Source organism: Temnothorax nylanderi, unplaced genomic scaffold (genome assembly GCF_030848795.1).
Source record: "Temnothorax nylanderi isolate EJ_2023f unplaced genomic scaffold, tnyl_v1.0 TNYL_tig0005_pilon, whole genome shotgun sequence".
NCBI classification, from domain to species: domain Eukaryota; kingdom Metazoa; phylum Arthropoda; class Insecta; order Hymenoptera; family Formicidae; genus Temnothorax; species Temnothorax nylanderi.
Window position 1 is genome coordinate 1,380,414 of NW_027249067.1, and position 11,004 is coordinate 1,391,417.

At 36.1% G+C, this 11,004-nt stretch overlaps 1 protein-coding gene and 1 non-coding gene across 2 annotated transcripts; both read right to left on the bottom strand.

Moving 5' to 3' along the window:
• Positions 1-540: 540 nt before the first annotated feature.
• On the bottom strand, positions 541-6,778 carry LOC139776114 (alanine--glyoxylate aminotransferase 2-like). Its single transcript, XM_071712599.1, has 9 exons — positions 6,642-6,778; positions 4,468-4,563; positions 4,250-4,368; positions 3,887-4,121; positions 2,556-2,649; positions 2,019-2,227; positions 1,656-1,881; positions 1,174-1,572; positions 541-978 (listed from the first exon to the last, which is right to left on the bottom strand). The coding sequence occupies exons 2-9, from the start codon at positions 4,530-4,532 to the stop codon at positions 871-873; spliced, it is 1,455 nt and encodes a 484-aa protein (XP_071568700.1). The 5' UTR covers positions 4,533-4,563; positions 6,642-6,778; the 3' UTR covers positions 541-870.
• A 3,791-nt stretch (positions 6,779-10,569) lies between these two features.
• Positions 10,570-10,651, bottom strand: Trnas-aga (transfer RNA serine (anticodon AGA)). The gene has a single exon. It is a non-coding gene; the product is annotated as a tRNA-Ser (tRNA).
• Between the last annotated feature and the right edge of the window lie 353 nt (positions 10,652-11,004).

Sequence of the window (11,004 nt, forward strand, 5' to 3'; positions counted from 1 at the left end):
TTACTCAAACACTTTTTTAATTACATAATTTTTTTGTTTATCTCTTTTGCATCTAAGTTTATTCTTATATTTGCATAAAGCCGAATACTGACGAAGAAACTTGACGCGAGCGCGAACAAGCATAAAGAAATTTGTTTTAATGAGTATACGAACGGCACCAACATGGCGGCACTGTGTGCACTCATTGAAGTAATTACTTATTCGTGCTTGCTCACGTCCGCTTGCTTGACCTAGCCTATTGCTTTATACAAGTATATAAAAATAAACTGAAAGACATATACCAAAAGCTAAACAAAGAATTATATAATTGATAGAATGAAGGTGTTTAAATAAAACAAAATTGAATTTAAAAAGAGAAGTGTAGAGAAAGAAAAACACGACCGTTTAAGAAAACAACTCGCTTTAATAAGTGTGCATGAATCATTCGTATTTCTTCACAATTGTTTATTCGAATGGATTTATTTTATTATTGGTTCATTAATGGAAGAAGGAATAAATTAAAATAGAGAGAACAACATACAGTAAAATTGTAAGGTAGAATATTTTAAAAAACTATATATTTCAGGAACAATATACTGGAATACATTATAAACATATATTTCTTTTTATATCAAAATAAATTTTATTTTGTTAGGGAAGGTTGAGATTGATAACCTTCAATTATATAAAAATGTATTGATTTTAACATATTTTTTATAACATCTCAATAATATTGTCTTATTTTACTAAAATAATTCTATTTATGTATATTTCCGAGATAATTATATAAAAATATATATCATAATAAGAAATAATATTTATCTTAAAAGTAATAATACTTTTTTTATATATAACTATTTTAAATTTGCAATATTTGTACGAGATACGTTATTAATTAGCGTGAACAAATAGTGACTTTCCGCTGTTCACCGCGGTGCTTCTATCGACTTCTATGGATGAGATCGTTGCTTTGATGATGGTTGTAGTAGTTTCCGGTTCCTGAAACACACACAATTTTTAATTACATTATTTTTTAAAAGTCACGCATATTTAGTACAAAATTTTAAGAATTTATTTCGCTCTAGATAAATTCTTTTTATCATAATAAGAAAATAGTATTTCTTGATACTTTATTTCAGTAAAGACTACTATAATCGCTAGCGTATCTAACAATAAACGCAAAATGCAAATCACCTCGTCGAAATCGATATCGACTTCTTCGAGCACTTCATCGAGAACGGATATGAAATGATTGGCGTTCTCGAGTGTGAAGACCATCGGCGGCTTCAGTTTCAGAACGTTGTTGTCGGGCCCGTCGCTGCTGACAAGAATCTTCTTCTCCTTCATCCTAGATACCACGTGCTTCGCCTCCGCCGTCGCTGGTATCTTCTTAATTCTGTCGCGCACTAATTCGATGCCCACGAACAGCCCAGCGCCGCGCACGTCGCCGATAATCCTCCGTCGCTTCGCCAGTTTCTTCAATTCCGCGATCAGATGATTGCCTACCTTCAAGGCGTTCTCCTGAAGGCCCTCGCGTTCTATGACTTCCATCACTGCGTTCGCCACTGCGCAGGATACGGGATTGCCCCCGTACTGAAATTACGCAGAATATCTTTTGTTATAAACATATTTTCAGCAACTTCCAAAACGCTGATGTTAATAACATCTAAACTAACCGTGTTGAAGTATTCGATTCTAGTATCGCAGAAACTACGCGCGATTTCTGGCGTTGTTATGACGGCCGCAACGGGATGACCGTTGCCCATGGGCTTGCCCAACGTGACTATATCCGGCACAACGTCCTCGCCGTACAATTGAAAGGCCCACATGTGAGTGCCGACTCTGCCGAAACCGACTTGAACCTCATCCGCAATACAGACACCTCCTGCTTCGCGTACGTGCCTATAAAATCAATTTTTATTCCATCATGTATTTTTTCCACATTGTCATTTATATATTTATTCTAGCTTTATGGTCTTCTCTATCTATGTAGTACGTATCTATAAGTACGTATTAAAATAAAATAGTCTCTTATATACCTGTATACATTTTTGAAATAATTTTGCGGCGGCAGAATCTGTCCACCGACCGATATGAGACTTTCCGCGATGTAGGCGCAAAGTCCACGTCCTTGAGCCTTGATGTCCTTGCAGATTTGCTGTACATCTTCGGCATATTTAACCCCGAGATCCTCGTCAACGTAATCGGTGGCGCGATATTTCCCGCGGTACACGTCCGGACAAGGAGCCTGAAAGAGAAAAGTAGCGAAATATAAAACATATGAAATACATATTCCATTTAACAATATAAACGATACAAATATGATAAACATGATTTTTTCACAATCAAGAAATGATCTGTATAACAAAGAAATTATAGTTATTTTAATGATAACAAATTTTACGGTAAGATTAAGTCTTCAAATCTGTTGTCAGATTTTTTGTCTTAAAATTTTATTTTTCTTTATAAGGCTATCTCCGTGCCTATCTTATTAATTCAAAGTTTCTTTAGAAAAAGAAAGAAAATTTCATATCGTTATCAATAATCATTTACAAAAAGCATTTATAATACTTTACCACGTGCACCCAATCCCTCTTGCCGGTGCCGTTAGACTGGTTGAATTTGTACGGCGAGATATCGATTATCGTGGTCAAATGTCCGTGATAAGCGCTAAAAGCAGAAAGATAAACGTGAACAGAAATTTCTTCTCTGGCCGTTACGTTCATCGAAATTTAAATTCTTCGAGGCACTGCAAGGCTACAATGTAGCTCTCTAAGAATTATTCATTATCATTTAATAAGTATTATTTTACTAAGTAAAGGCAGTCCCTGAAAATGTAACTTTTTTTTTAGCTTTATCCCATTGTTGCCGAAGACGCTCAATGACCCCACCGTGGCTACGATATTCGCATTCGTGTCCGTGTAGTTGCCAAGGGCTACTCACTCATAAAGTCGAGCAAAGACGTGAAGTAATTATTAATTCGTGTACCCTCGAGCTGTCCTGAGCTATCAACGTCGATAGAAAGACAAAGCGTAAAGTCCACAGCTGCTTTTAATAATTAGAGCACAAGTGCACAAGCGCGTTATCGTTATCAGTTTTCTAGTTCCGTATAATGCATCGGTAATAATTACAGTATTATCTCAATGTTTTACGCAACTTTGTACAGTTTTAGAATTGGCACTCAACTTTAAACAAAGTCGCTTATGTGCTAGAATGCTAGATGTGACTTCGCTTTGTCTTTACATTTTACATTTACTTTAAGTTTACATTTTCATTCAAAACATCGTCTAGCGTTTGTCACTCTCTTTCTCACTGTCTTTCTTTCTGTCTCTCTCGGATAAGTCCAGTCCAATATTCGGCGACATCGTCCTCACCGATAGAAGGCGAAAATAAATATAGATTATGTATCATACGTGTTGGCACGTACGTCGGTCGTGAGACTTACGCCACCTAAAAACAGCGACAAGATCTTTATGGTGGCGGCGAATTCTATTTTCCGCCGCGGTGAAAAGAATCGGATGTCCACATCCGATTTGCCCGTCTGGTACGCTCGATCTCGATTGCCCAAAAAAGCGACGTGTTTCCGCGTCCCTGTCGATTTAGAGCGGTAAGAAGCTGCAAAAAAGACAAATCGGTCTGATTAGTTCGGCAGTGAATTTTCTCATCAGTGTTTGTTCGCAGCCTGAAATATCCAATATATTTTAAGCCAGATACACACATGCGGCACATTGCTTACGTCGAGGAGATCCGAGTAGGAACGGAATTATGGCAGTTCATTCCATATTCGTCTCGTTAACCGACGGAATTTTCGTGACATAGCGCGTGGAACTCAATAATAGAATGTTATAAAAATATCGCACACACAGAGAGTATTAATTCTGGCAGTCTGATGAATGGAAGAACTTACTGGTCCAGTGTAATGACATCCTTGTTCTTCGTGTGCGTCCGAGCGAGACGAAGAGCAAGATCATTAGCTTCGCTCCCGGAGTTCACTAGGAAGCAAACGGACAGCGGTTCTGGCAGAAGCGATGCCAGTCGACTCGCGCATATCACCAGGTTGTCATGAAGGAAACGATTGTTCGTGGACAGCAAGGCCATCTGTTCCTGTCCAGCTCGCACGACGTCCGGATGACAGTGACCAACTATAAGGGAGTCAAATTATATCGATATATCGATTAAAAGCTATGTTATATAAAAAAACTTGCAATTAAGACAAATGAGGCTTAACAATGACGAATTATCTAATATTTAAGAACTGAAAAGTACGTACCGTGCGCAACGTTATTTATGCAGTCCAAGTATCTATTACCCTTCTCGTCGTACATGTGTTGTCCCTCAGCTCTTACGATTTTTAACGGATTTGATTTGTAAAACAGCTTGCACGATTGTCTAGAATAAAAAAAAATCGTCATGACACACTTTTATTTGTTTAAAATGCATTAGAGCCAAGAATGCCTCGTGCTTGCCATTTGTAAATGTGTTGCTTACCCGATATAGCGATCGCGAAGCCTTATGGTGTCGGATTTTGGCATCTGCTCTAAAGATTCCGCCATAGTAGAGTCTGGTGGAACTTCCTAATTACACCTATAAGGAAATAACAACAGTACAAAAAGTTTAATCATTCGACTTATCATATCGGCAAACATATAATTGTAATGTTAGATATAGGTACTCGGTACATTTCCATCACAAATTTTTCTAGCAAGTTTGTAAATCGATCATGTTCTTATCAGAATAAATAAATTATAGTCAAAGTAACGATAAAAAGATAAAAAATTTTATCGCGATGATCTTATATAGCATTTTTTAACTTCTTTGATGAACACGTATAATTATATTGTGACGATTGCATCGTCACATCTCCAATCGACATCTCCGACCAATATTTTAGAAGCTCATCTTGTAAATACACGAAAAAAGACGAAAATAATATAAATAAAAACATATAAAAGCGACAATAATAAACGTACGGTTAGCGCAAACAATCACTTTGGAGTAAACAATCGCGGATCGGTTAATTGAGCTTTCTTTCTATTTTCGCCAAATTACAAATTGAATTTTATTTTGCAACGCGGCGCGATGCACATCGCGATCCGCAGCATCCGATGACCGTGTGGTCACGTAGAGAAGCGACCACGTGGCAAATTAATGTGGAAAGAACTTTCTTGAAAAAGGTTTAAACCTTTCGAGAGACTTTTTCAGCACGGTGCCTCGGTGCCTTAGGAGAGAAGAACCGATTTCGCGCAGCTGGTCCAGAAAACAAGAGACTGTTTCGACTGTTATAAATTAATTTATTGATCTCAATTTGATATTTTCTTCAAGAGTTATTGCAATTTTTTAGTTATTATCATATATCTTTCTAGCTGAGGCTTAAATTAATTAATTAAACTAAAATACTGCATGTTAAATTAAATTTTATATAAAGTTAAAAGAAAATTAGTTATATATATTTATTGGTTCCCTAAAGTAGAAAATTATTCTCTTTCAATCGTTAACTGAAGATTACTAATGATTTGACATTTTCGTTAGGAAAAGAATTTATCTGAAACTTATCAAATTCGTTCATTGAAGAATAACGCCGGAGTAATCTGTGTAGTGAAATTGATATATGTCTGTGCATTTAATGATAGGCATCCGAGGAGTAATTTTCCGGTGCCCGATAAGTGCACGTGATTACCACGTGCAAGTAGTATTTTCGTACGCGCTTGACCTCGCATCTCATTTGCAGAATGAATCTCGAAGAGAATAATTCGTCATATTGGCTGCCACTTAATGTTCAATAATTATTTTTAGCAGCTTAAAACGCACTGTGTGCAAAGTAAGTGTATAACGTATAGTAATGCAAGTGCGACGTTTTAAAGGTAAAATTTTAAATGCAAATTTGCGAGTTTGCGATTCATCGATCTGCGATAGCAAATGCTGACGAGAGATCACTTCGTTCAAAAATGCTTTGCCGTGTTCTGAAGTTATAATATTTTAATTGAGAAGAAATAGATTCCAAATGGATCAAAAGATCCATCATTAAAAAATAATGAACAAGAACACCCACTCTGTTGCTTTTTTTTAAATAGATATCAGAATAATAGCCCGGGAAAAAAAGATTATATATAATTATATATAAATACACTGGGCAACATAATTATATATGAACATATATAATGATATTATATAATCATATAAGGTTATATATACTTCCATATGAATTTTATATGGATCCATATATGAGTGCATATATGATCTATTGTTCATATCTAGTTATATTTGGAATTATATATGTCCATATATAATCATATATGGACCCATATATAATTTCATATATAGAGACAAAATTCATATATAATCATATATAATCATATATATTTATATATAATTATATATAATTATATATAATTATATATAATCTTTTTTTCCCGGGAGATAACAGAAGATAGTAAAAATTTAAAAAAGGATTCTATTACGATATTGTTTTACTAAAAAAATGAACAATTAATAATAAATACAGAGAAAGACAAAATAGTATTTCATACACACTAAATAACTTGTCTATTATGAGAATTTCAAATTGCAAATAATATTGTTTTGCTAGAAACAGCAATAATTAATAATAAATAGAAAAAAAGAGACTTTGTGCGCGATCCGCATGCGATCATCGGCAATCGTACCTGAACTCGTAGTACAACGGTGAACGTAGTACAACGTTAACAACGTGGCCCAACGTTGATCCGAGAATTTCTATTCGATTACTGCGGGTGCTGGCAAAAATACTATGCTGCAACTTATATTATACAGGCTGTATATGTCATATATAGAGGGAAGAGTAAGCCGGCGGGGGTAGAAAAATACGGGGATGCGCACGCGTGTCGGACCAACGGCTCTCCCTCCATCATCGACACCCCACTTCCTACGCAGCTTTGTGCGTCACTCCGAGCGCCGATTATTCATTTCAACATAGTCTTTTTTACTGCACAATTACATAACAATTACATAATAAAGCGATTGCCGATATCAATTCAATAAATATCATATGTTTCGAAATTAATTAAAATTAAAATTAAATATTAAAGAACAGTTAACTTGTTTTGCTTAAATTTATCATTGTACTAGTATCACAAAATGTATTACAAAAATGCCAGTTATCATACGAATTAAAAATGATAGTTAAGGTTTAAGGTTAAAAAAATAAAAGCAATCATTTTCTTCGCGATAGGCGTCCATATTTTTAATCTTGTAAAGAGGGTGATCTTGCTCTTGATACTGAATATCGAGAAGAAGATTTGACAAGAAAGACCGTTAATGTATATTTTTATTTTGCCAATCGCGGGTCAGATAGAAGCAAAAATGAGATGAGAATATTATAAATAGAAGTGTAATCAAGGTAGAGAGAAATTGAAATTTCTAAGCCGTATTTATTAGCTGCTTCAATACGTGGAATATCTTTTCGAAAGATTCGTGAATTTTCGAGAATGTTCTCTCTCGCGACTTCTGACTTTTATAAAGCCGCGAAAGATATTCATGGTCCATATTTCGGGCGGCATATAAATAGGAGCCACGGTTAGTACTGCCAAAGCCACCGGCAAATATCGTGGTCACGATAAAGAAAGCCACGTGCGGCACGCACGTTTCGACGATGATAGCGATACTCAACACGTGATACGCGCTATCGGATAATTTAAATGACAATAGCAATCTCGCGATACGCCGCGATATCGCCCGTAGTAAACATAAGTCACGTTCGCGCTCGATTACAAATCTTCCACTGTGCGCGGGCGTGAAGTCAGCAATCGTCGCTGCCGTCTTTAAGGGAGACGTACCTGCAGAGGCCACTGACATTTATGTGGCATTTTATTTCGCTGATAAATCATTGCCTAATAACTGTCAAACGAGATGGTTTGTTGAGTCATAGCAATTAACATACCTTCGTAGAATAACACGATATAGTCCACCGTTTAAGCAAACTATAATGATAGTAATTATGATGTATTTTAAGTTATCTTTGTGTAGAAACTTTATTGCTTCATATTTTTAAAATAGTGTTTTTTCAATGGCGATTTATCTCATCGTTATCCGTCTTAGATATTATTATCTTTATAACTTTATTTCGTCAATTATTTATGTCAACCCCACAAGAAAACCCGATTGATTACATGACGATGAAAAGAGACTTCAAAAAACCCAAATGCTTATCGTGCGATATCGCAGACTGACGCCAGGCCAGTTGCCGGGCGTATTTCTGCAGTGTTATTGGTGTCACAAATCTTAAACGAAATGCAAATTGTAAATTGTTTTGCAAGATTTTATTGGCCGAATGAAGCGCAACACATCCGTACTCTTAACAAATAATTGTTATACTTGCGTCACACAGTTCGTTCTATATACGTCCTTCATGAGATAATATTCTACAAGTGGGACTTATCTCTTTTAGTTAACAAATAAAGCATTTATAAAATCTAAGATCTTTTGATCAATTTATTTTTGAACGTGTTATCGTGATTGAGCTAAAAAGCTGATCATATATTAGCACACATATTCGGATATTAGATACCTATAAATAATATTCTTTATCTTTATCGCGTTTTTTTTTTCATCTTAATCTTACAAATTTCTTATACAGTTTGGAGATAACTTTTCCTGCACAAGAGATAAAATAATTTTAAAACATTAATTTAATTATTTAATTTTACAATAATATAATTTAATCATGTGGTATTATACTTGTATTGAACAACTTGTCTAGTTGCAATTCTAAAACACTTTTACAAGTATATGTTAAACTACATAGAATAAAAGAATAAAATTAATTGTATGCCATTGTATTCTTAGCATTAGTTTTCGATTGTTTCGGCGTTTTTATTGAATTTGCGTTTCAAAACTCGATCTGCTATTATCTCTCCTAGAAATACAATGAAGGATATAATATGACCCACAACAATAACGAGAAAAGCAACGTACACAGAATGGATCCCTAAGATTCATTCCGCTTTCACTCTTGCATTTAATTTCCGATTTATCGACTTTCCAGAAATCGCCGACATACTTCCCCGCAAGGCCAGACTCCACTAACGAAAGCAGCACATTGTTAACTTCATTTTTAAAATGCGACCTCATGTGGAGTCCGTTCACGCGATAATGCGATAAAATACATATATCCGAAAGCTTGAAGAGCCGTCTGCCTTTACGTTTCAACTTAGCCTCCGTCAATTTACCGCTGATCTCGGATGTAAAATATGCCTTCGAGGTATCCACCTTCCCGGTCTCATTTTGGAACTCGTGCTTGGCCGAGTTGATGAATCTTCTCATGAACTCGAGGAACAAATGCGGGTGAAAGGACACCTCTAGGGTAATCACGTCAAAGAGCTTTTGATCCCACAGGTACTTAAGTTAGCGCCGTCCGTCCGACGTGTCTTTGTTCGAGCCGATTATCAACAGGAGCTTCGGCATGTGCTTGGAATGCGATATCAAGCTTATGCGTTGAGTTCCGCGTCATTGATATCGTCGTTCGTATAAATGTAAATCAGCAGAGTGCGGGAAGAAGCGAAATCTCTCGGGTGGAAGTCGAATCCTATTAGTCCTCCAGAGACAAAGATCTGCGACGGCCATGTCGCTGTCAGGTCCCGGGCGACGACGTCAAGCAGACGTTGCGCTCCGTCATAGATCGTATCGTATCTCTGAATCCTAATAATTACATCCTGGCGACCAATCGAGCGTAAGATCCCTTGGGTCGCTCGGTCAACGTAAGCTTCCTGATAAAAACTTGAACGAGTGACGTCCATCGCGACGAAAAGATACGAAATAGCACTTGCAATCTTCATCGTTTCGTCGCCGATATTTTCTCGTTTGCGTGATTAAATACGTCGCCTGTCGAATAGGAATGGAGAGCGCTGTTATTCCTAGGTACGCATGCACTCAAGTGATATGTCGGAGGTCGAGAAGCTATTGATCCGTTATCATTCAATTGGTCGCACAGAGAAATAGCTACATAATAGCTTTATGTAAGGGCATTATGGGGTATTATATGGAGAACAGAGAGTACGCGATTAGAGAAATAGCTACATAATAGCTTTATGTAAGGGTATTATGGAGAACAGAGAGTACGCGATGACGGTAAATCATCTGTATATTGATTTTATCTGTAATTGCAGGCAGTATCTTTTATACGAAATTATTCTATTTTGAATCACTGATAATGAGAATCATACGTATTGCTTTTTCATAATTCATTACCATTCTCCGTCTACTTACGATCGATCACCGTTTACTTGTATCATCGCAATTTCCTACATCCTCTATTCCATCGTTATCGATATAGATACGAATTATCTCGATTTGGAGAAAAAAATATCGATAATTGATACGGCAAACACGACACACTGGCGCAATCGTGCACTCGTAACACAAATATCTCTTCAGCATTGCGATATCGGTTACGAAATAGACTTGTATCATCGCACTGTAATTTATATATCTCTATAATACACTTGTAAATTATTCTAAAAAAGATAAGTATTAAATAATCATTGGCTATTTAATATTCATTTGATAATTGTTGCGTATATATCTATTCAATAGCAAAAAAAAAAATAAACCACCTTTCGCAGTCGGTAGGACTCGAACCTACGCTCCCAGAGGGAATCTGATTTCTAGTCAGACGCCTTAACCACTCGGCCACGACTGCTACGAGTGTTTCATGCCATTTTCATCATTTCATGGTGAGCCATACCTATATTTTTTAACAAAGGTACTTATATTTCTTTTTTTATACATAATATGCGTATTTTCTGGTTTAATATTTTATGCAAACGACAAAATAGAATCTTTTACTAATAAAACTGCCTTACTGCCTTACGAGCAACAAATTTATTTCGCAAAGAAAAAACGAAGAAATATCAAATAAAGCTCAAACAAAATCGTTGCATGAAGAAAGTAACTTTCTTCGTCATCTTTATTATCTCCATCCTTTATTACTTCCTTTATTATCCCTTGGTGATGCATTTAGACGCGAGAATGCGCGTCATTATTTTCCGAATA

Excerpts from the sequence above, each read along its gene's own strand:
- LOC139776114 (XM_071712599.1), bottom strand. The coding sequence starts at position 4,532 with ATGGCGGAATCTTTAGAGCAGATGCCAAAATCCGACACCATAAGGCTT. Across the intron at positions 4,122-4,249 it reads CATAAATAACGTTGCGCACG|TTGGTCACTGTCATCCGGAC; the intron begins GTACGTACTTTT and ends ACTCCCTTATAG. Across the intron at positions 1,573-1,655 it reads GAATCGAATACTTCAACACG|TACGGGGGCAATCCCGTATC; the intron begins GTTAGTTTAGAT and ends GCGTAATTTCAG.